We start from the raw sequence: 26,175 nt of genomic DNA, 5'->3' as shown, positions 1-26,175 counted from the left end.
ATCTCTGAATGGACAACTTCCTTGAGTTTAACCCCCTTCTAGTTACATATGTAATTATGTATGTATTCTTCTATCCAGTATGTATAACTATCTGCATATATTCGTCTCACCAGTCTTTTCAGCTTATATATATCAACTTAATGATTCTAGCCTTTAAAGCACAGTTTTTACCCAGCCTGGGATGTCAGGAGGCTGACTCAGTACCTGTGGGAACACTGAGTGGTAGGAGCTACTGAGTCTCCAGTAGATAGGCACTCTGTGTTCTTTACTTTACGGGACCTGGTGCGGAGTAGAGAAAGAGTGCGGCAAGTCACATGCCACCTCAGGGAAGCTGTGGCACCTGCAGTTTCCACACTCCAGAGATGTGGTGTTTGCAGTAGTGTCAGCTCCACTACAGGAATACACAGAGCATGGAGAGCCCGGTCCTTTCTCGTCCCATGTGGCATCTCCAAAGACTTTGATTTATGTGTAGCCATATACTACAGAAAATCACCAGGAAGCCAAAAGGACCGGTAACAGCTTCTGTGGAAAGAGGACATACAGCGGTGCAAGGTGAGCATAACCATTCGGTCTGGTGTCTTCAACAGTCCTCACCTTCCTTCTTCTCTTCTGGCATCACCGTGTGACAGAGTGAGAGCAGCCGGAAGAACCTGTGCGTCTGGACATCACCCAGCTTCACTGCTTCAACCAGGCTATGGTCATAGAATGCAAACTTCGGGTCGGCTAACTGGTTGTATGAGAAATCAACCTTCTCTGTATTCTGCAAAAATATGGCTCAGTCTTATTTGTGGAGTTCTCATATGTCTGTAAGCCAATACCTGCCCATGGTAACCCCATTCTCTGCCTTATATTTACAAAGGGCGCTCTCCTGCAGGGCTGCTCATGACAGAGATTGGTGAGCCCAAGTAACTGGAAAGATAGTGAATCACAGGAGAGGACAGACACCCAAGGTGCCTTTCAGAGCAGCACTGGGACTAGGAATCTTGTTAGGTAAAGATGCCTCTCTGCATGACAGCAAATGCTCCTACAGACTCCCCAACAAAAGGTTTTCATAGCAAAGAAAAGTCTGCCTTAAACACATGCCTGCTTGGAGGCATCCTACTCCTGATGTCAATGGCTGCCTGTGATAATGGAATATGGAAGCCCAATTTAAAACAATTCAAAAGGCTGTGCTCTCCACCCTGTTCTACCAAAGCAAAAAAAAAAATCATGTTATAGAAAAAAATATTTATACAGAGAAGTGATGTGAAAGTTCAACTCTGCAGGCACTGCACATTTAGTCTGAAAACAAGGAGCCCCAAGCAGGGGGGAACGTATTGGAGAAATGGCCAGAAGCTCACAGCATGATGTGTCATGGAGGAATGCACTGTCGAGCCTGCCCCATCCCCTATGAGCTCATTGTTTCCAAGGGTGGGAGGCATCCTTTTGACCTCTGCAAGCTGAGATTTACCACAAGAGCACAGACCCACCCCACGCACACTACTCTGTGCAGCAAGGTCCAGGTACTGCCACACCATGTGGGCAGCAGGGCTCTGCTCCGGTGAGTATCATGGGCATGAGGAGCTGCTGGGCAGGCAGTTGGCAGGAGACAAGCATGTCTCCCCAAGCAAGTCAGCCCTTTGCCTTTTGCTGCCTGAGAAAGGGCAGTCTGGAGGCACATAGCTCAGCACAAATGGGCAATTTCACTGAGTGATTTAAGTTTTAAATGGCCTGGAAATGAAGCACTGGAATAAGGAGTGGGATTTTCATCATCATCTTGATGTTCGTTACTTGGATTACTGCAGTTTTCAGACATTTTAGAAATCCAAGACATGTGGGTTTGTGCCAGCAAGCAGAGGCTAGAGAGAAATGGAAAAGTCACTTATTTTCACACTTCCCAATGCCCAGACATAGGGGCAATTTGACAGTTAACTTGTTAGCAACATGAACTAAACTCACCGATTCCCAACAAAAGCTTTAATTAACTGCCAAGGATAATAAAATCCACCAATGTTCAAGTTCCCAACAAACATCAAAGGGCAAATATTCAAGAGGAATTGAGCATGCACAAGGGTGTCGTGTGAAGCTAAGGGAACAGTGGGCACTCAGGCTACCCAACCTGCAGGTTTGAATGACATTAGAAGGGAATGTAATGCTGGCAATCCTCTGACATCCATAATACACATCCCTGTTGTCAGGGTCAAAAGCATCAGTTGTTGGAGGGTCAAGAGCATAAACTATGCCTGTGTAGGTGTGTCCATTAGCACTATACAGGCAGCAGGTTCAGTGAAAGCTCAGATCCTGATAGCACTTGAGCACTTACCTCGTTTATTTCTATCCTTTGCCCAGACATATCGTACACATCACCTGCAATCGAGAAAGACAAGTTGTAGGTGCAAATTCCAGGTAAGTGTAGACTCTGAGCTTCTCTACAACAAAAATTGGTCAAAGTGTGCTGAAGATAGTGTCTAGTTGAAAAGCTTCAGTAAGTAAATATCTTGACATGGGCACTGGAGACTGACAAATCATATCAACCAGTTTCTATGTTAATCCATGACAAAATACAGAGACTGACTGATGCTTGAAACACAAAGCACGTACTATAAAAATGACTGGCTTTTGGGTAAAGAACACTTGGCTCAAGCAGAACCCAGAAAGGATGTAATGCTAGGTGGGAAATGAAGGTGCTTTCAGGGGATGTCTTCTCTTGTACCTTCCCTTTGGAATGTGAGACAAAGTCCAGCTCCTGGATCTTACTGGGTTTACAACAGTCCCTGAACAACTACAGAGCCCATTCTTCATGTGTCTAGGTAGCAAGGCTCATTTTCCCTGAACTGATGATCTGGTCAAAGAAATGGAAGACATGTCATCTCCAGGAAACACCAATGAAACTTCTTTTACCTGAAGAATAATTTCACCTGGAAGATTTGGACTCTGCTCAGCCCAGCCAGATTCAACGCTGCATTGAAGTAAGTCTAAAATGCAGAGAATTGCATGAATGATAGATCCATACCTGCATGAGCAACCTCAAATGTGACCAAAGTCAATCATAGGTACTTGTACTTGTCACAAAGGCCCTGAGAGTGTAGAAGAAACTCATCTACAGAGAGAAGTCATTATCTCCTGAGACCTGCACATCAGCTGATTCCCTGAGAATTGTAACTGAGAAGCTTTTGGACACCTCATTCCCAATAGGAAGCTCAAGCTTCTGCTGTACCTTCCATGGCAGCGGGACTAACTCATACTTTCTGGCATGGCTTTCCCATATGCCTCTGAGTAGCAGCTTTGAAGCACATTGCTAAGAAGCAGCTAAGCACTTAGAAAACTATATGCAGTAGACGTTCTGCCTTCTTTCTAAATATTTGCCATTCATTTATTGAACCCCAGCCCTGTATCTATCCTAGCAGTGACATCCACTTTGGAAATGTCAACCGAGGATGTATGAAGGAACAGACAGTATTTTCAGACTGTTTAGCAGCACTAATGTTGGCTAGCATAGTAGTGCTGTTAGAGATATGCTGGTCTCCAAATATATACAAAACAAGATTTATGGGAAGAAACAACTTCTTTTATTAGGTTAGCTGATAGCACGGGAAAAGAAGACATGCTTTCTGGTATACTAGTCATCAGTCAGTCTGACACAGGCAAAACAAGCATCAATCTCTCAATAAGATGTGACTAATTTCTCTTGAGGAATTTAATGGTGATAACCAATTAGTCAGATTGTGAATTCTTAGCACCTCTTGAGTAGTATGAAGAAAACTGCTTGGGGCCATACAATATGGGAGCCAGTCTAAGTAATTTTCTGTTAGGATCTAACAGAGGTAAGAATTTTTGTTTCCCATTTTTTTCAGCTCCCTACAAACTTTTCTCTCTTCTTGTAGGTGAAGTATGTCAGGGCCTAAAGGCAAAGGACAAGGCCTTTAGGCCTTTAGAACATCAACCAGAAGTTCAGCTTCCTGAACAGGATGTGGAAAACCTCTCCTCATGACCTGAGAAATTGCTGAATGTAAGGGATGGTAGTGTGAGAGGCTGACAAAATTTGCAGATACCCCTTGAGGAATGGCTGATTTCACAAGTGATTAAGGGGGAGTTGGTTACGTGTTAGCAATACCTGGGTAACCATGTCAATAGTACCATAAAAGGCTGAGGTTATCTAGGTAGTCGTAACAGAAAAAAACCCAAATCTGAGTACAGATGTAGTAAAACTGGGACCAATGAGGAAAAAGTAATGAGGTGCTAGTTCTTTAGTTTGGATGATACTGGGGCAGAAAAAGGGAGGTAAAAAGGTGGTAAAAGGGAGAAACAAGGGATAAGAATGTGGTATTAAGATATGCAAGTGATGTCATTGATGGTCAGCCCTTCACTTGATCACTGCAGCTTCTTACAAGACACTATCTTCTAGATACCACACTTAGTCTCTGTGAACAAACAGCCACACAGCAGAATAAAACTTGGAGAATAAGATGGATAGGTGACATACCATAGGATTTGCCATTGATGGAGCACTTATTGAAACACATGATGTTCTGAGTAAGAGTTCCTGTTTTGTCTGAGAAGATGTACTTGATCTGGCCCAGCTCTTCATTGAGTGTAGTGGTACGGGCCTGAGCTGGTGTGTCCTTTGGTGGATAATACATTTTACGGTCCCAGTCAATGTAGAAACTGTTACCCAAGCGTATGATCTCTACACTGGTGAAACAGAAAGAGAAGGTGATGGAATATTGATTAGTTTAAGGGACACTATCTTCAGCATGACCATTATCGATTGTGATTAGAAAACAGTTTTGAAAGTAATGACAGGGTGTACTCATCAGGTTGTCCTTAAATGGCTTGTAGCCATGAAATTTATATGCAATGATGAAGCATGTCACGCTGAAATGATCTGTTAGGTTTATAGCAAATTCCTTATTTATAAAGCAACATCTTACAAATGTATTTGAGGAGTTTCTGAAGTTCCCAGACTGAAAAACAATGGGTTTCACTTGGTGCAGTTCTGGGAGTGATGCTTAGATAGGGGTGGTTTCCAGCAGGCCTCTGAGCTGGGCTGACCCCAGTGTTGGGGGATGAGCACAGCCACAGCTCAAGCAACACAGAGCTCTACAACAAGCAAGTCATTGTGTAGCTCAATAACCAAGAAGACACATCAGCTCACAGATACATGAATTTACACTTTGGTGCTGACATACTGACCTGAAATAGGATTAATTCCTCATGTATTTACCAACACAAAAGAGAGTCTTCATAGCAAAGTTGTCTGAAGAGTTAGGTGCAGTGCAAAACTACACCAGTCTAGTCAGTCTACACCCCACAGTTAAGGTTTTGAGAGCGTCATGGACACATTGCCTGCTCTTTACTACTACTTGCCTATCTGCAATAACCGACATAGTACTATATCCTCCAGGAAGTGGCAGCATTCACTCTGCTCATGTAGCACCACGTACTATGGATTCTCAACCTGATTACACCTACTTACCTGGCAATCCACTCCTCACACAAGCCCTACAACCACTGCAAAAACCATGCAATCCACTTTGTTTGGGCAGTGCAAGTGGGAGAGAGCAAGACACTAACCACAGGTTTAAGACGTATTCCTATAGCATCCTACACCTACCGTTTAAATGTAAAATCATCTTCTCTTTCAGGACTCACTTCTGTCCCCCCTCCAACCCTATGAAAGACCTCTAAAGGCAGCAGAAATAAGAAAAGTGATGCTGTAGTTGTGTGCTGTCATCCACAATGAGGTTGCATTTGTGTTTAGGGAAAATGCTGCTCCCAGCTAGGGCAAAAAGCTAAATGTCTAAATTCTAAGATGGAACATGAAAGGAGCTCCTAGCACATACCTGACATAGAGTGAAATGGGCACCACTGTGTTTAGTATGATCACATATGACCAGAACATGAGGAAGGCGGAGTAGGAGGCAGAGTTGACACCTTCTGCCCATGGCAGGTAGACTTGGAAGTAGTAGCCTGTATCATACTCCCAGATGCCATTGCCAATGGCCAGAATAAGACACATCAGTGCTAGAAATGCAAAGATCTGCGAAAAACAAACAAACAAAACAAACAAACAAACAAAAAAAACAAACAAAAAAGCAAACAATGCATTTTAGAAACAAGGAATTTCTTACATACAGGTTATTCAGAAGACCCTTAGGAAATTGGATTGGACAACATGAATCACAGGAAAATGTTCAGAGGGGTGAAGGAAGAAAACCAGCAAAGTTATGACACTTTTACTTCAAGGACAAAATTATACAGTGCAGAGTCTGGCAAGCTGGTAACACAAGACCTCAGACAGCATGGGATTTAAGTCCAAAGTTGACACCTAAACAAGGTGCTCATGGGCATTGGCTGTTCTGTGCTTCAGAACATCCAGTCTCGATAGAGTTGGGCTGTGGGTCCTTGAATACCTGGCTGCAACTTGGTAATAGAAACTGCCTGGAGGACCTTACCTTGCCCTTTGCTGGATGTATCATAGTTTTTCCTACCATTTATACCTATTTTAATAGATATTTCTGTTGGGCAAGTAAAAACTGTTACTTCTCTCTGCAGAACTTGTCTGTAAATTTCTTGTAAAAGAAGTTAATTAGAAGATCTTACTACTGTATCCTGAATGATTCCACACTGCCCCATGGGCTCAAAATTTTCAGTCTGTAGAATATCAGAACCCATGTACAAAATTCAACGTGTGATTCAGCAACAGAAATACACATAGGGCAAGACAGCAGCTGAACTATCCTGTATGACAGCAGATCTTGCCTACAGGCACACTTGCTTTGTGTACACTTTGGTTTATATGTATTTGGTGTGTCAAATCATCCCTCACAGTCAACTTGTGTTCAATAATCATGCTTACATGAAGTTCACTAACGTACTGTTTGAGACAACTGCAAAAAACTGAGCAGTTGACAGTGGCCCTGGAGATTAACAACTGTGTGCAGGGTGTTGTAATCATAACCACAGCTCTGCAAGAGAAGGATGTGAAAAACCCCTGATCATAGGCTTGTGCCTGGTCATGGGGCTTCCCAGCATGAGCACCATCCCTCTCTTGGTCCTGCCTATGCACTGCCTGCAAAAGATCCTCTGCAGGACGGGGTAGGATTTTTGTAAAGAGGAGCTGACTTTCGACAAGCATTTCCTGTTGGATTATGAATTAAAACTATCTCAGGTTTTTTTACTGGCACTTTGTGTTGAAGCAGAAAGTTATTTAAGAGATGAAAGTGACAGCCCTATTTCTCTGAAAACATGCTCCCCCAAGCCTCCTAAAAACCAGGTTCTGGAAGAAAAAGAATTCCTGGAGCTGACTGGTGCTTTCCCAGTGGAACTTCTGTCTTAGATCCCTGAGAAACACTTCCAAACATCTATGGTTGCCATCTGGAAAGGTTCACTCCTTATTAACCCTTGTTGGGATAGACCAGGACAACATTTAACCAGACTTCTTTGGTGAGCCCTTCTTAAATACTGCTTTGGGCCTGGGAGTTCTATGAACAATTAGCCACAAAACAGCTTTGTCTGTGTTAATGTAGAACCAGTTTCATTACACTTAAAGTAAGCTATTTATAGCAAGTGGTGCCTGCTTTGTATTTCTGAACTCAAGAGCACAATATACTGCCTCTTTTTATGACCACACTTTGTAACCTTGGACACCCAAAGAGCTGGAAGGACCTGATGCCACATCCCCTTGGGCGTGCAAAGAGCCCAGTGCTGAGGGTAGGACAGAGCTTTACTCAGACATCAAAATGTTAGGTGTCTTAAAAAGCATAAAGCAGAAAAACACACCCTTAGCTCCATCAGAGCCCAAGAACCCAGGCAGAGGCTGATGCAATTGGCTGTAACTTGCTCAGTTTTTTAAACAGAGCCAGGAGGTAAATTCATCTTGTTTGTGTTCATGAAGTGAGGCCAAACAGACTGGAATCTCTGGGTGGGACTTTTGACTTGAAAAAGGAGATTTGGCAAATCATAATCTAACACTAAATTCCAAGTTCCCTATTCAGTTTTCTTTTTTCTCGGCCATTTGTTAAAACCACTGACAAGTTTACCCCTCAAATCAGATCTGTGTTCCAGTTTGAGGAGAGTGCCTGCTATGTAAGATTAGTGTTCTCAAATTTCCCAGCTGCTAAAAACACCAGTTTTTGAGTATTAATGAGACTATGTCTATTATTTTATCATAATGTGTTAAGTCAGAAGCTACATCATGTAAATTAACAAATTCAATTACCAAGTCCTGTGCAGATGTCAGCAGAGATGCCAAGAAATCAGGTGAAAGAGGGAGAACTGCTAATGTTTATTTAAATAGGAAATGACAAAACTACTAGAGAAAGAAGGCATTTGGAGTCTTCAGAATGATTCTCACAAAAAATGCAGAACAAGGAAAATCAGAGTAAATTACAAGCTCAAAAGGTCCTTAATGCTGCCAATGTAACAGCCTTGCTTTCCAAGATGGGCTGGCAGAAGTGCTGCAGAACCCAGGCTGCTAACAAATTATTGCATAATTTTTCTTTTTATCATTAGTCTCTTTTGATATTTCCTCATTTGTGTGGACAAAGAGGTGGAGCATCTCGAAATGATGAATACATCTGAAGAAATAATAATACATAAATCAGACTTACCAGTAACACAAGGACATTCATAAGCCGATCAATACTTGTCCGTTTAAAAGTTGTTTTTCCACTGTTCTGCATTAGTTTGGTGTCTGGCCCTGGAGATGAAACACACTCCTTAATTTTAGTAATAAAGCTTAGCTGTTATAAACCTGATTCCTTCTGAGACCCCGGTGTACTTTACAGCATAAATACCCATCACAGTTTTCTTGAAAGCAGGTACGTACAGTTTACAGTGCTGGTGGGAAACAGGCAAAGAAGGTTAAGTCACTTGCCTTAGATTGTACAGAGAGTCACATACAGCCATTAATTCTGGATTCTGACCCTGCTCTCTCCTTTCAGCAGTCTATCCTCCCTTTCAGGCTTAATTACTTTTCACAGAATACCTGGTAATGCTCTGTTATTGGTGACATATTATACACCATCTCACATGTCTACAGCAGTAGAGAAACAATAGAAGGTCTATGCTTGTAAAAAGCATAGATCTAATGGTCTACAATAATGTTATTGATAACTGATATCCCAGTATGGATTACAATCATATAGAAATAATAGGGATTTTTTTAATCAAATACAGTTAAAAGTGAAAAATTTGTAACAAGTGTGGGGGGAAAGAAAAACTCCAATTGGCCCACTGTGGGCTAGCAAAGGCTGATATCATCCAGCTTTAATTCTTAAACAGATTTAATTCTGCTGTTTTTTCAAGCTGATTGACCAAGACTTCTCTCAAGTACTTTGCAGCATGCATTTCTGAAATAAAAGACTACTTCTGTTTCCTTAAACAATCAATTGGATGTTGTAACGTAGCATTTTTAATCCAGTTTTCTCTTATAGATCATTATTAAAAAGTCAGATTAAAATCCCCTGTAATATGCATAATTTCCTAGATTTGAGCCAAGGGATCTCATGTTTTGCTTTGCTTTTGTTCTTGTACCTGGTAGAAACCTATTTCCCAAAGAGGAAAATACTTGGTTCCTTTGTGTTTGCTGCATGTGATATACTTCCCTACTACTGCTGCTGGTCTCTGCAATTCACATGTTGATTTTTATTACTTACCAGCATAAATCACAAGACCAAAGCACCATTCTGTGTTCCTAATAATGCAGCCCCTCAGCAACATCTTCTCATTGTCCAGGGCATACTTCTCTCCTCGAAGAGTAAGAGTTCCTGTGAATTTATCCAGTTTGTTATTTGGTGCCTCACATTTGACTTCACCTATAAAAAGAAGGAAGGTACAGACAAAAATGGAAATCTTGGTCTAGAAAGATGTCAGTCCTTACTGCATTTTCAGCTGTTCCAATCTCACACTAGCTGCAACCCACTCCTGACCCTACCATTTCCATCTTGTATTTACTGATGTTTTGGCATATTGCTTCTTCCCCATATTCATGTCATAATTTAAAGGATCACAATGAATTTGGAATTATCCTATTTTTTTAACATGGCAATATTTTACTGGTAGAATACCAAAACAAAGTTTCTACAGTTTTATGTGGATGAGAAGAAATTTTGATCCAGCAATGTACTTTTAGTCCTTTCTCAGCAAGTTCATAGTGGTGGGATATCACTGGATAACTTTAACTAAAAGTGTTTACCTCACATAATTCCTATTCCATTTTCTTTAAAACTGCAGGAGTCCAAGTGAGAAAAATCATAGCCTGAAGGCTGCAAAAGAGTAATTAAGAGAGGTGCCTTTGTTCACTTTTTTTTTTTATTATTTCACCTGCTTTATAACTTGACTCCCAGAGGCAAATGAAGAAAAAATACTGCTACCTTCTTTGGCGATGTAGCTGATGCTCTAATTGATTGGAGAGCATGTTTCTATCTCCATGCTTTATATTTATTTCTTGTAATAAAACATTTTCACACAATATTGTAAACACAAGCACTTTGGTACAAAAAATATTATTCAAATCAACATTTACATCTGATATCCAGTGATTCAAACCAGAGCCCTATGGATGTATTGAAAAGAGCTAGAAAATACAAATATGCCTATTGAAAGGGAATCTTAGAGTTCAATCTGCTCAGTTAATCAGCAGGAACATTAAAGTTACTTTGAACTCAGGCTGCAAATATCTGCATGAGGATTACTATTTGCAGAGAATACAGCTCACCAGGCTCAAGAGACTGGAAACAAAACCTAGAGAAGTCCAGAAGAAAAATACAACTTTAAGTGCTGTGGTAGTCTCTGCTGTTGCAGGTTTTGAAATCAAGAATGGATGTTCTTTCCATAGAGAAGTAGGTCTACTCTAGCTCAGAAAAATCATCAGACATGAAAGATGAAGTGATTAAGTTCAGTGACAGCTGTGACATCAGAGCTCATACTAATGACTATGCTGGTCTTCTGTTTTATCACTTAGTTAATCCAACAACAACCAGATCTGTGCTCCATCATTCCTAGAAGTCTATAGTAACCAGGCCCGTCTCGCTGCAGCCCTTGCAACCCTTTGAAAAGCACTGATGAAACAGTCTTTGCGGTGCAACCCGAAACACAGCACAACAATAGGTTGGTGAACCAAGCCCTTGGCGTGATCCCCCACCAGGAAGACTGTGAATCTCCTAATGCCAGCTGTGGGACAATCCCCATGCAAGTACCTTGTGTGTCAACATCTATGTCTGCTTTCCAGTAAGCAGCTGAGTCTGGGTTACTGATATGCTGATTTTTTGATCAGAAGAGGTCCTGATTATTACATTGGTCATAAAAGAGTGAGAAGCTCTGGAGATTCACCCAAAATACCTGCGTTGCTGCCAGGCAACCTGCAGCTGAAGATACCTCATCAAGGTACCATGCCTCATGTCTCTTCCTCCCATAAACAGCAAGAAAGAATCTGGAATGCATTTCACCTAAAAGTGTTAAGTACCACCAATTCTACGTGTGATAAGCAGTAGATAACTGGAAAGTATTTTTTCCTTTCTCATGTCCCAGCTCCCAAAATCAAATAAAGAAGTTCAGTGCCTCACAAGCATCTTCCTTATCTGAACCATCACAATGTCAGCAAACATCATAACTCACATTAAGCATTCCACTGAGTGCCTGTATTAGCTGTTCAACCCTTTCTTCCTGTCTTAAGAAATAATTAGATAAAGAGTTACATAAATATTTAAATACTTCTGCAGACGTTTGCTAAGGGAAATGCACTGTTGGGTCTGATTCCAGGCACTCTTCCCAGTACTCTGCCAAACATAAATAATCCTGGGAAACATTTTACTCAGTGTAAGTATTGTGAAGAGGCTACTTTTATTTACAAAATAACTAAAATAGAGACTTACAGGATAAATAAATACCTGATAATAAAGTTTTTCATTTTCCAAAGATTTCAAAACATTTTTTTCATTACGTACTTTCAAGATGTACCCTTAGATAAGCATTACACAAAACAAGTTTGAAAAATTACTAAAGCTAAAGATTTTGCTTACAAATGGACAGTACAGCGCCTTAAAAAAAATAATGAAGGCATACCACTGTATTTGTCCTGGGTTCAGCAGTAGCAGTCATTTTTTCTCCTTAGTAGCTGGTGCAGTGCTGTGGTTTTGACTTTCAGCTTGGGAACAGGGCTGATAACATTGATGTTTTTAGTTGTTGCTCAGTAATGTTTGACCAAGGACTTTCTGAGTCTCCTGCTCTGCCAGGGAGGAGGGGAAGCCAGGAAGAAGCAGAGACAGGACCCCTGACCCACACTAGCCAAAGAGGTATTCCATACCACAGCACATCATGCCCGGTATAGAAACTGGGGGCAGTTACCCGGAAAGGCCAGATCACTGCTCTAGTCTGGCTGGGTATCAGTCGGCAGGTGGTGAGCAGTTGTATTCTCTCCCCTTGTTTTTTCCCTTATCATTATCATTATTGGTGGCAGCAGCAGTGATTTGTGTTATACCTTAGTTACTGGACTGCTCTTATATCAACCCCTGGGAGTTACATTCTTTACATTCTCCTCCCCATCCCTCCAGGAGCAGGGGAAGGAAGTGTGGGAGTGAGTGAGCGACTACGTGGTTCTGAATTACCGACCGGACCTAAACCACGACACTATTAACCTAAAGCATCTAACTGCACCTGTAAAAACATCTTTCTCGAGACCTTAAACACTCAGAACCTCAGCTGTCACTTCAGAGAAATTCTGATTTACTGAGCTGACACTCAGCTGAGACCATGTACATCATTGTGTAAAACCTCAAGGTGGAAGGCAGAAGAAAAGCCTTTGCGTGATTTTACCATCAACAGTCCCCACCACGTGTCCTGGAATCACCTGGTTATTTCAAAAAAATTTTTTTTTTAATTCTTGCTTTTTATCTAAAAGTATTTCCTGAGATCCTGCAGTCCTTGAGATGTTCCAAGGACAGCAGCACTCACTTCACCCATTCCATACTTGCTCTTCCCATAATTGTGCCCTTGTATCTAAGCCAGGGTACTCCAGAGCATGACTAACACCACTTGGTCTGTTCCCCCATCCTCTCTCTGCAGACAGATGATGTGTGAGCATGGAGCATTCTGATTTAAACAGGTCTATGTCCTTTCTGTGTATGTGCTGCTATATATTCCCTGGTATCCAGTGACAGGATGTGTGGGAATGGTTCAAAGCTGTGCCATGGGAGGTTCAGACTGGACATTAGGAAGCATTTGTTTACTGAGAGGTGGGTCAAACACTGGAACAGGTTTCCTAGAGAGGTGGTCAATGCCCCAGACCTGTCAGTGTTTAAGAAGTATTTGGGCAATGCCCTTAACAACATAAACTTTTGGTCAGCCCTGAATTAGTCAGGCAGGTGGACTGGATGATCTTTGCAGGTCCCTTGCAACTGAAACATTCTGTTCTATCCCATCCTGTCCCATTCCACCCTATGCCATCCTGCCCTATCCCATCCCATCCCATCCCATCCTGTCCCATGCCGTCCCATCCCATCCCCTCCTATCTTAATCCTATCCTATCCTATCTTATCCTGTCCTATGCTAATTTGATATACAAAACAGTGCTAAGAAAGGACACATTGCCCATTAATGACATCTGCACTGCTTGTCTTTAAATATCTCAAAATGCAGTCTTTATTGTGGTATTGAGAAAGGAGAGAAATGCTGGCAATGTAAGGCATCAGGCTGGGAAGCAGTCATCTGTCCTGTGTGCACAGAGTTAGTCCTCAGATCTGCACGGTGTCTGGGATGTGCCCCTGCTCAGAGTCTAAATGTAATTGATGAGTCAGCATTACTGCATCAATATAAAAGTGCAGTATGAAATCATTTTGAGATCAAGCATGAAGTTTTGGGAATACAGTTTCTACTGTGCAGCTACAGGAACTCTCCTACTGAGGTTCAAGGTGGGCAATTTCAACATGTACACAGAAGAAGAATAGCCACAAATGCAGTTTCAGGTTATAGCCATGCCCAGCACTGAGACCTGCAAGCAAAGATGGACCTCTTTCTCTACATATGCTGTTGGTATCTGTTGTACAGACTGCAATGTGCCCATTTAGTTCTCCTGCATCCAGAGGAGTCCCAGCACGAAGCAGCAGACTCCCAAGCACTGTTCGGACTCTGGTGTTTTCTGCAGATCCTCTGGAAAATGAGCTTTCTATATAGACTCACCATTGAACTCTGTCAGTTTCTGAAGATCTTCCCCAAGCTCTGCAGTGACTGTCAATGCCTGCTTCACCTTCAGGTTTGTTTCACTGTAACAAATAACATGAGACAGAAACATGAGCTGAAAGTCATATGTGAACTGAAAGTTCTCCCTGAGAGCTACTTCCTGTTCTTGAGGACTGCCTTCTTAGACATCTGATGGGACCATGCCACCATGTACCTGTTTTATGTGGGTAAAGGATGTTGTTGTCTCTTTCAGTGGCAAAGACAGGCAGTCCAGAGGAATTCTGAACATGGTGTCAAAAAGGGTGGCTCTGTCTTCTCTTTTTCACAAGTACAGACCAGGCATCTCAGCTCCCTGAGCATCTATCTCACTGTCTGTCTTGACACTCACACCACACAGAATCCTGAGATACCTGAGCATAGAGGAGAGCTCTGAATCTTCTCCCATGGCATTCTGATCCTGGATCCTGAAACTGAGTAGCTGGGAAGTTTGAAATGCAATGTCAAAGAAACACTGCATTTGTTCAGTGTTTGCAAAGCATGTGCCAGGAACTACAAGCTCCTTTACAGCAGAAATCAGATAGGGAAGATCCAGAGGGGTATCTGTAGAGTCCTAGGAAGGACACAACTTTTGATATCCGTGGTCTTGCTTAGTTCTTCAAGCTGATGCCAGGTCCAGGCAACACAGAAAAGGTAATGTAAATTGGGCCATAAAGATGGTCAGGTCCAGTTTATATAAATTAATACAGCTCTTTATATAAATCAGTTGTAGCTCTCTACCTTTTGGCCAGTTATGCCCTGGAGCAGACAATGATTGGAAGCCTTTGCAGTGTGCATGCATTAATATAATAATATTATGGTCCAAAGGAGATTACCAGAGGTATTCATTGTGATTATCTCACCAGGATAATCTGGCTAAGAGAAAAGACTGAGAGGGAAATACAAGAAACGGAAAGCTTCTGCCAGTGATCGGTGATACTGCAGGAACAGGTTTCTAACTAACTCTCAGTGTTAGAAGAAACGCTATGATGAAGTCCCCTCCTCACATGATATTTGCACTGAGAGGTGCCAAAAGTATCCACCAGAAGGTGTTATTTTTCAAGATACCTACCCAAAATTTATTCTACATATTAGGAAATGCATGCTACCAAAGATACTGCAGGTAAGCCTGCAGCACTCAGGGTCACCAGAGATTTGATCCGGCACTGATAGTAGTGGTTGCACGCAAGAGCCAGGCTTACTTACCCATCCAGTTCAGCTGTCTCGATGTATGTCAGGCTGTGTGGCTCGCTGCTTGACAGTAGCAGTAGATCAGCCTGAACACAGACAGACAGACTGGGCATGAATTCACATGGTCAGAAGGCATGTCACTGCAATGCTACTTGTGGTTTCTGCACACTGCAGGTCTCCGAGGCAGTTATCATCAGCACTGACTAATTTTCTTGTCACTGGTGAGAGTAATTACAGAGATTTACAGAGGCTGACTGAGAGCAGGATGGAGAGAAGCTGTACTCACCGTCACAAAGTTGTTGTTTTCTAGTTTTATTATATCCCCCACTTGGACATTCATCCATTTTTCATCCTTTAACCTGCAAGACAGGTCCTAGTAAGTAGGCACATAAAGCAAATACCACTTAGGGAACACAGAATAGTCCGTTTGGCTCCTCAAGCCAGACTGTAGGTGCCATCAGGATTCAGGCCATTGATGAGATGGGGGCCCGATCCTTACTAAGCTAAGGGACCACCACAATACAAAAAAGAGCAGTAACGGGGTGACCTGTGCAGCACTGAGACCAAGCCCCACAATAGCAATATGTGCGCTGTTCTTCAGCCTGGAGAAGAGAAGGCTGCATGGAAACCTCATAGCAGCCTTCCAGTATCTGAAGGGGGCCTATAGGGATGTTTGGGATGGACTCCTCATTAGGGACTGTAGTGACAGGACAAGGGGTAATGGGTAAAACTTAAACAGGGGAAGTTTAGATTGGATAAAAGGAAGAAGTTCTTTACTGTGAGGGTGGTGAGGCACTGGAATGGGTTGCCCAGGGAAGTTGTGAATGCTGCATCCCTGGCGGTGTTCAAGTCCAGGTTGGACAGAGCCTTGGGTGGCATTTATTAGTATGAGGTGTCCATGCCCATGGCAGGGAGGTTGGAATTAGATGATCTTAAGATCTATTCCAACCTTAACTATTCTATGATTCTATGACTGACTACTCCCTTCCTTCTCCTAAACAGCTACATTCTCTCAGGCAAAAACTCTCTGCTTTGCATAACAGACTTTACGAACACCTGGGACAATTGCCAGTTGGGTTAGTTTTTCCATGTGGTACTAAGGGCCAGAAGAAGAGATCTGACTCTGTGTAGGCTTGGCTGTCAGGAAGATCAACGCAGATGCTTTGCTGTACATGTGCCTAGCTAAGAATCATAGAATCATAGAACACCAAATTGAAAAGGACCTCAAGGACCATCTGGTCCAACCTTTCTAGGCAAAACAACCTAAACTAGATGTCCAAGCACTGTGTCCAGCTGAAGTCTCCAGTGTTGGGGAATCCACCACTTCCCAGAGGAGATTATTCCAATGGCTAATTGTTCTCATTGGGAATTTGTTTTCTCTGTGTTTAACCAGAACCTCTGCAGGAGTAGCTTGTGCCCATCACACCTCATCTTTTCCATGAGACTCCTTGTAAAAATGGAGTCTCCATCTTCTTCGTAGCAACCATTTAAATACTGGAACCTGGTGGTAAGGTCTCCCCTGAGCCTTCTTTTCTCAAGTCTGAACAGCTCTCAGTCTTTCCCCATATGTCAGGCTTCCCAAGCCTGTGTCTGCAGTGGCCTTCAAAGCACAAACCTAGATGCAAGTGCCAACATAACCAAGTCATGATAGCTGAATATGCAAAATCTAATAGTGAGGGGAGAAGTATCAAGAGCTGTATCAAAACAGGACCAGGTATACAGGCTTGAGTTCAGGTCAGCCTTGCATTTTTCAGTGTTGGCCAGATTTGGCAGTACCTATGGCTTCCAGTTTTTGAACAAAGGCAAAATATTAGAAAATTCCTATTTCAATGTACGTTTCCTAGACACAGTAACTAATACACAGGAAACTACAGAATTGTTTTATTTAGTAGAAAGCACAAAAAGTATGTTCCTGTTCTTCGGTTTCAAGTTATATTCTTAACTGATCATCTGTTTGAGTTTACACAACATACTGCTATCTATAGCACAGAAAAAAAAGCCACTAGAGACCTCACAGCTGTCTACAGCTGTGTCCCACACACAGTTCAACTCCATGGACCCTCAAGTAAACAGTACATCTGTCTCCTACAAAAGCCAAAGCCTGTGCTATTTTTTTATGCAGGAAAGGACAGTGCTAGCAGTACGATGTCCAAAGCACAGGAAAGGCTTCCAGTACATCTAAATCTGAAGTGTTATACACACTCGAAGTATTATAACATGTATAAGGAAGCTATTCCTGCTTCTATATTTAATACTTTGTTGATAATGCCTGGTTTTGCCTAATGCAGAAATAAATGCTGTGAACTTGAGTGGATATAGGAGGATAGCCTTGATTGTCATAGAATCACAGAATGGTTTTGGTTGGAAGGGACCTTAAAGACCATCTAGTTCCAATCCCTCTGCCATGGGCAGGGACACCTTTCATTAGATCTGTCAATTCTGGGGTCAGGCATAAAATAAAGCAATGGTCTCAAAGTATCACTTCCTTAAATATATCCTGGAAGAGAGAGAGTTTACCTCTTGTCAGTGCAAAGTCACAGCCATGAGGTCTGTACAGATTGTGGTACTGTGTCTTGGGGCCATTAACCAGACACAGTCCAGAACTGCACAGTGAACTAATGGTGTGAAAGACAACTTAATTTTAAATTGTTTGCTGATCCTTGGAAATCACACATAAATATATATATTATTAATAAAGTGCTCTTCCCAGTCAACATTACAGCAAAAGAAAAAGGACTTACATGCCATTGATCAGGACCTGGACTGGGCGGTTGTTGACATGCTTGTCGCTTTTGTGGCGATTCTGAAAATTTGATCAGTATGTTAAAAAGTATTTCCAAGAAAACAAGTGCACAAGAGCTGTAGGCAGCTCATTAACATTTTAGGTTTTCTCTCAGCTGGCTTGAAAGGGTCAGGCAGAGTAGAGTTACAACTGAGTCATAGTCCAGCCCATATTTACACTAGTAACATAGAGCATAACTGGACTGCAAAGAGCAGCAGGCAACACAGGGCTTCCTCTTGGAGGGCAGAAGTAGGGTAGGGCCTTATATGTCTCTTAGTACAGTCCTGACTCAGCTGGTGTTGGTTCTGCCAACACAACAGAGAAATCCATTCTTCTGCTCTGACATGGAAAGTGGCCACAGATGTTCCAGCATTGCTTCCTAGGAGAGTACCTCACCACCTCTCATTCGCCTACTTGCAAAGTTGAACTGACTCTCCATAGACCATCGAAATTGTTTTAATTATGAGAGAAAATCAGATGCCAAACTCAGCTCTAACATTACCCCAATGAAGCCAATGGGACTTTGACCATTAGCTCTCATGGGAGCAGACTTTGGCCAAAGCTGGACAAGTTTGAAAAACCCCACATGGATGCTTGCTTCCTACCACATGTTTTTTTATGCCTACTTTGCAGCTAGGCGGCGGAGGATCAGCTCTCCAAAGTAGAAGACTTAAGATCAGACTTTCATGAATGTGTACAGACATACCTATCAGTGACAGCATTTTCAGACACACTGAGTGGTTTCAGAGAAAGTAAATGGAGCTGTTGGTCTGCTCAGTGATTTGGAAATTCTAGTTCCTTTTTAGGTAAAAAATGATAGATTTGGGGATCTAATCTCAGACCCCATCTTGGCCACAGACCAGTTCTCCAGCTGCCTGCCACTAGCTTTGTTTGTTTTAGGTGATTTGCTTTAGTCATTATGCTGAAGAATCACAGAGAAACTCCAAAGTACAGGTCAGTAATATAGATCTTACAAAATCATCGATGGCATCCTTGACTCCCGATACAGCCAGCACCAGCACTAGGGGCACCACTGTTGTAAACCAGGCCAGCGAGGAAATCTGAGGAATCAACTGGAGGAGAAAAAGATATGAGCTGTGAAATTTCCGGCCAATACAGGAAGACAGAAAAAGCCACTGTTTTCTGTGGAAGCTGCAGGCAACATTTTCCTGTGGTACTTGAACACAGTATAGGGACAGAAATGCAGCTCTATTACTTATACATTATTCCACAGAGATAGGTGAGCAAGGGGACCCGTACTTTGCTTACAAAACAAGCTGTAATGTACATTATAAACATGGAGCTGTCAGGAAGCGTAGTGGATTGCTCTTTGTTGTTGTTTGTAAATTAGGATTGCAAAGTCCTCAGTTGATTGCAGAATTCCCACAGCCTCCCCATCACATCCACTCCTGCTGCAGGAAGAGGAGCTCCAGAGGTAGAGAGATTGACTCAGTAGAAAGAGAGGAAAATAATAAGTGGAGGAATATGTAAACACAAAAGACTAATGGCTGCCCTCTCTAGCCCACCTTGATGCAAGTAGCAGAAAAAGCGGTATGCTTTCTTATACAGTCATGCTTAGATGGTTCAGCAAAAGACAGTGAACTAATTAAAGGCAAATCATTTGAAATGCTATGAATTTGATAGACAAACAGCTAGAGTGCAGTACAACAACACAGGAATGGTGCTGTCAGCTTAGCTGAAAAGGCACCTTAACTAGTCTCTTGAAAAATTGAAGAGGGCTGAAATTTCCCAAATTCACTCCCTGTAAATAAGAAAAGATTGTATGCACTCTGTTGCAGCTTAAAAATAATACGTTGCTTGTGCTTTTTTGGAGCTGAAATTGAAAAAGAGTACTTGAAAAGGGTAATTTTGAAAACTTGTGTGCACTGAAAACATAAAATTCAAAATACCATACTTGAAACATAATCAACATCATACCCTTTTTTGGATAATGTGTACCCCAGTATGACTCAGCAACAACAGAGCACACTGCATTTATCCATATTCTAGCAAAGTGCAAAGGGGCAGAAGAAACCCTGGTATCAATTTCTTCAGTGTGTTCAGCTTTCAGACAGAGTAGCATTACCAACAATGATGGGCAAAGTGCAGCTCAATGCCATTGTGAGCCACAGGGTTCAATAGAGTTGCCAGTGTCTGCACACTCCGTGTTAGACACCTTGCTCACCCTGATGAGCCGGCAGCAGCAATAGTCAGCTTTATGCAAACTGGCCCCAGTCTTGAGCCTCCCTGAGGTTAACTCCTTCCTTCCCAGAAAAACAGTACAGCTTACAGATTCGTTCTTCTTGTGTTTTCCTTTGAGACTGCCAGTGGAACTTGGCTTTAAAACTATGGATAAGAGACAACCTCCTTCTGTACTACAGGAGGAATAAGTAATGCAAATACAAGGACAGCCAGGAGCACTCCGATGCAGACAAAAAAGGGTGGTAGGACAGGGTATGAAAAAGGTACACAATTTGTTGAGAACTTTAATTACATTTTTTATTCATTTAGTTCAAACCCTCATATCCAAAGATAAGAGAGGAAATTGCTTTTTTTGCCCGACCTATTTTCTATCTACTTTAAGGTTTTGCTAAGATGTTAATTCACAAGAGGGTTATAGCTTGAACTTTATTACATCTATCAACACACAGGCTTTGATAACAGACAATGCAATCTTCTAGAAAAAGCACAGTGAATTCATACCTGCAAAATCAGCAAGAAAAGAAAGTAAGCGTTGGCTATTCGCTGAAACTGCTCAAACAGGTTGAGAGGCAGGAAAGTGAAGAAGTTGTACTTCGATGTTTTAATTGAATTGTTCTGTAGGACATAAGGAAAATAAATAGAATTGGTAAAACAGGAAACAAAATTACAGCACAACCCATTTCAACTGTGTTTTTACTTGCTTATATTTAGCAATAGCATTGTTTCTATCAGCAGTGCAAAAACATTTCCTTTATCCCACACAACCATGCCAAGCCTGGATAAACAGATAGAATTCCTCTCAGAATTGGTGAAAACATGATGCTAAGTTTATGCCAGTGCAACTGCAGGTAGATACAGGTATGTGCAGTCACTCACGAAGATGCATCTTCCGTTTATTAAGTCTTCCTAGTTAACATGGTGCACAAACAGAATTAAGAATACTACCTAGAAGACAACAATTTCGCTGGTAAAGTCTACAAAACAGTGTTAGAAAACACATGCTAGGGCAATTATTATTACTCGCCTGAGACTTTGAAGCACCATTTGTCTGGACAACCCCACAGGAGCTGTTAAATCCTCCCAGGAGTAGAAGATTGGCTGAGAAAGTTGGGTCTGTTCAGCCTGGAGAAGAGAAGGCTGCGTGGAGACCTCATAGCAGCCTTCCAGTATCTGAAGGGGGCCTATAGGGATGCTGGGGATGGACTCTTCATTAGGGACTGCAGTGACAGGACAAGGGGTAATGGGTTAAAACTTAAACAGGGGAAGTTTAGACTGGATATAAGGAGGAAATTCTTTCCTGTTAGGGTGGTGAGGCACTGGAATAGGTTGTCCAAGGAGGTTGTGAATGCTCCATCCCTGGCAGTGTTCAAGGCCAGGTTGGACAAGGCCTTGGGTGAGATGGTTTAGTGTGAGGTGTCCCTGCCCATGGCAGGGGGGTTGGAACTTGATGATCTTAAGGTCCTTTCCAACCCAAACTATTCTGTGATTCTATGATTCTATGACATTATTATTTTTAGCTGATTCAGCAGCCTCTCAACTCAGCAGCTCAGAGAGGAGGGTTGTTTCTCTTCCACAAAGATCACTTGACTTTGGTGTTGTGCAAACCACCACTAATACAAGAACTCACCATTTCAGTAAGAAGTTGCAGTTTTGTTCCCTATTTCCAGTTTCCTTTTTCTAAGGCAGACACCCCTCCAGCCACAAGCAGCAGCTGCTTCCCTCTGTCTTCTTCAAACCAGAGAAAGACCCACAGTTGAAATTAAAGAACTGGGTGTTTTCTTCTTCAAAGAAAGTACATCCTGGTCCAACTCTTGCCACCTATGAGAAAGGCTCACTTAGAGCCTGAGCCCACCAGCTTGGGCTGTCTGGTCAGTTTTTAAGGCAAGCTAGATTTTCTTTTCACATTAAGTTTATCAAGCACTCATCCTGGTTTAGTCCTGGAAGCATGTATGCTGTCTGTTGCCAGCATATCTAAAATTTCCCTCCTAGAAGGTCTCTAGAAGACATCTATTAACCCACTCCCAGGGCCCAAGGTGTGAAAGCACAAGGAGGCAGATGTTACATAGTGCACCTTTATTCGGGAACAGATCTGTTGGTTTAACAGGAGAGCTGCAGTATTTTAATAGCCTTCAGATATTGCTAAGCTGGTGGGAGGACAGGAGTTATTAAGTATGAATCATAAGTCACTTCCAATCCATACATTATCCAGGATCATGACATCTAAACTGAAACACATTAGTGTGTTTCCACCATTAGACCAATTATTAAAGACTACCACCATAATGTGTATATGGGGGAAGCTATTCCATTTTAGGCTGCTACTGGATTTTGCTATTTACAGACACAAAGTACAGAAACATTCTTCAGCATTAACTTCATGTTTTATCCCCTGTACAATCTAATGAGTAAGTCTCTAAAAGAACAGAGATTGAAACGCCCTTCATGGAAAAGCTAGCCAAATCCTCCCATTGATTGCACTCCAGCAAGAAAAGATGTTTATCAGCAATCATCATATAAATGATATTGCCTGTCTCTTGGCAACATGTAGCCATGTCCGGGTGTGGATCTAAATGACATTTTTGTTCATTTAGATTTTTGTTCATTTTGTTCATTTGACAATTGGTTCATTTCAAAATTCTTCACCATGGGGTATGTGCTGCATGTAGGGTCTATGGACACTGTTGTTGCAATGGAATAGCAGCATCCTCTCAAACCCAACATACAGAGAACTAAACTGCTTGGCAAATCTGTGCCCAGCAGACACAGAGAATGGCAGATTTTCTGATAGAAAATGGCTTTAAAGATGCTCCCTGACCACTAATCTTCAGAAAAATATCATGGTCACTTACTTAGAAAAGACAGTAGCTGCAGGAAAGAGTAAGTGTAGGGGGCCTGACCTTTGTGCATCAACAGACTTCTGAGGGTCATATACAACATGGGAAAAACTACCCAGTAAACTCACACAGTTTATAGATCTTTGCCTGCAAAAATCTCAGAGGGGGATAAGAAAAGAATGGGAGTGGTTTAGTTCAATTCCTGCCTTCTATTTCTGTCCATTAATTACGTCAGGAAAACCACTGAATGGACTAAAGCCATTCATTTTGTTTCCTATTGGCATTAGCCATGATAAAACCCCCAGACATAACAGCTTCCAAAGGCTTAACTGCAGAAATCTGGACACCCAATATTTTTTCCATACTAGTTCAGGATCATGATATTGTTTGACACACACTGTCTTTTGTGACATTGGCACACTACAGACCTCAGGGTAAAGACAAGGAGTATTATGGTGGATCTTCTCATTATTTTAGAATCTATAATCAAAACTAAGCACCAGAAAAAAGGAATTCCTCACAATCACTATGAAGATTCAGCAAGTTCAGCAAGTAACTTGTTCATGGCCCTCAGGGGCAAAACAAATATCAATATTAAATGATAAAAACAAACAAGGGAAAACTTCAGCTTTTCCAGTTCAAAGCTCTGCATTCCCACATCACTGATACAGTTGAAGCTCTGTGTAAGATATCATTTATGTTTTCTTGTAATACTCCAGGGCTGCACATTTTGACAGCTCAGGCTCTCAGTTGACTACAGGGAAATCTCAGTTGGCCTCTGCTCTTGATCTTGTGCTGCTCTGTGATGCTTAACACTATCACACCCTGTCACTACTTTAGAGCTGTAATAGAGCCTGACTGTGTGGCAGGAGAGGTATGATGGGAACCTGCAGCACTACAGTGTGGTAAACAGTCCATATGTAGCCACCATTTTATAAGCAATGCCTCTAATATATCATCTGCCTTACCTCTTTTGTGCTGCCTTCAGTGAGGAACACTCCCATATAGGAAAAGTGATAGAGAGGAAATATTTTGGAAGCAGGAATTAAGTATTAAGAGGCTTTACCAAAACTTCTGGTTCTGCTACAGATTTACAAGTATCAAACATATAAGAAAAGCAGCTCTATGGGCCAAGCACAAAGACAGGAATCAGGAGCTTTATACTTACTCCCAGGTCTGCCCTAGACTTCTGGTTAACTGTGGGCATCCCCTGTGTGCACTTGGGTCCTAAACAAATAGGCTCAAGTGTGGTTACCTACCATCAGCCTCAAGCTCTCCAGCTGCGAAGCTTGACATGAGAGCGATGTTGTTTGTGGGTGATGGATTATTCTCATCTGCTCTTTTCAGGGGCTAGATTCACACCTCCTGGAGGTGTGACTCCACCGAAATGCTGTCCCTAAGAATAGTGCTCATCGCGCCACAGTTACACAAGTCCAGATCTGGTGGATGAGCTGTTACTTTGGGGGTGTTTTCAGAAGCCTGCCTGTGACGTCCGACCATGAGCAAAATTCAGCAGATGGCTCCTGCCTTTGTTCGTTGAGCAAACAAATCATCTCCTTGATGTGAAAGTCACTGGAAATGAAAGACACTGCTGCTTTTGTGGCTAGATTACAGGGACTAAAGGGTGATCCCAGGAAAAGGCAGGGTATGGCAAGGAATTGACTATCTGAATTTATACCCCTGGCTCCGTGACATATTAGTTCCCAGCAGCTGGACAACCTGGCCCAAAGCAAATTTTAGCAAACCCTTGGCAAAATGACAGGGAGGTGTTGTGCCATGACACATGGCAATTTCACTGGTACCTGGGTAGCACGAAGTACAGCCTGATAAAGCAGATAAGAAGCAGAAATTACTTTCCCAAGTGCTTTGATAAAGCCTCGCAAAGTGCAGCAGGGGTGTGATTCAATGGCACTTTGTTTAAATGCAGCACTGCAATTTGAAAGCATGCAGGTACCATACAGAGGGCTGCAAATATGCTCAAGGACACATTTAATACACCCATGCAACAGTGCATGTGGTGCCACGAAGGCTTTGTTTTCACAAGGAATATGGAATAGTCAGACGAGATCAGTTTTAATCCTACCAAGTTCACTGCTTTGTTCCTGACAGTGAGCAGCAGCCCCAGCTTGACAGAAAACTGAAAAGGCCAACAGGGTGTTGATGGGGTTCATCTGGTCCCCATAAAGATCTCATCCTGACTCCCAGAAGTAAAAGACTGTCCAGACACCAGAAATAAAAAGATCTGTACCCAACACATTGTATTCTTCTGGGGTTTTTTTTTACTTCTCTTTTCTTCTTTTCTCTCTTTTTAACAACTTCTAGAATTTCTTACATCTGTAACCTCTTGACCCCTCTTAGCAGCAATAATGAAATTAATTCCAGGATCCCATCACACGTGGCGTATTCCAGGAAAATCTCGAGGAAAATGTGGTCACTGGTTGTTTTTCTGTGCTGTTTCTTCTTCCTGGTGTCATTCCATTACTCATTAACCCCCATTAATCATCACTGTGGTGAGTGTCTTCATCATGGTGGTGCAGTCTAGGACATGGAGGCAGACAGAGGTGGCATGTCTTGACAATCTTACACCATTGCTCACAGATAGGTCAAGTACAGGATCTAAAGGTCTTGTCTCTTAGTTGTCTTCTTCAACTATACTGACTTCTCCACTTTGCTGAAGCTGCTGCTGGGCGGGAAGAAGTTAAGAAGTCAAGAAGACCACTACTAAGTGGTGCAGAGTCAGCAAACTCCTAACTACCATACTCTGATCATTAAGGTCTGACACAACCACACTCCTAGCCAGTATGGTAGACGTTTTATCTCCATGAAGTTGAAGCTAAGACAGACAGTGGAGGACTCAGTCCAAAGGAGTCCATGGACCACACGGCAGCTCATGTCCAGCACATCTCAATCTTTCTGTGCTTGTCAGGGCCCTAATATGCCTTAGTGGGCCTTGACCTCTCCTGGTATCTTCAT

At 42.2% G+C, this 26,175-nt stretch overlaps 1 protein-coding gene across 1 annotated transcript in view; it reads right to left on the bottom strand.

Annotated features, from left to right (window-relative positions):
• LOC133224778 (phospholipid-transporting ATPase ID-like) overlaps positions 1 to 26,175 on the bottom strand; it is a 57,580-nt gene that overhangs the window by 5,916 nt on the left and 25,489 nt on the right. The window contains exons 4-15 of the mRNA XM_061376564.1: positions 20,870 to 20,983; positions 19,141 to 19,239; positions 18,126 to 18,187; positions 15,671 to 15,743; positions 15,400 to 15,470; positions 14,158 to 14,240; positions 9,639 to 9,797; positions 8,592 to 8,680; positions 5,823 to 6,019; positions 4,463 to 4,671; positions 2,303 to 2,346; positions 595 to 760 (exon numbers count right to left, since the gene is read on the bottom strand). Coding sequence (XP_061232548.1) covers positions 595 to 760; positions 2,303 to 2,346; positions 4,463 to 4,671; positions 5,823 to 6,019; positions 8,592 to 8,680; positions 9,639 to 9,797; positions 14,158 to 14,240; positions 15,400 to 15,470; positions 15,671 to 15,743; positions 18,126 to 18,187; positions 19,141 to 19,239; positions 20,870 to 20,983 — 1,366 coding nt within the window. The remainder of the gene's footprint in view (positions 1 to 594; positions 761 to 2,302; positions 2,347 to 4,462; positions 4,672 to 5,822; positions 6,020 to 8,591; positions 8,681 to 9,638; positions 9,798 to 14,157; positions 14,241 to 15,399; positions 15,471 to 15,670; positions 15,744 to 18,125; positions 18,188 to 19,140; positions 19,240 to 20,869; positions 20,984 to 26,175) is intronic.

This window comes from Neopsephotus bourkii, unplaced genomic scaffold (genome assembly GCF_033783945.1).
Source record: "Neopsephotus bourkii isolate Nb327-2 ecotype Australia unplaced genomic scaffold, CSIRO-AGI_Nbou_v1 NB_1722, whole genome shotgun sequence".
Classification (NCBI taxonomy): domain Eukaryota; kingdom Metazoa; phylum Chordata; class Aves; order Psittaciformes; family Psittacidae; genus Neopsephotus; species Neopsephotus bourkii.
This window is presented reverse-complemented; position numbering and strand designations above follow the sequence as displayed.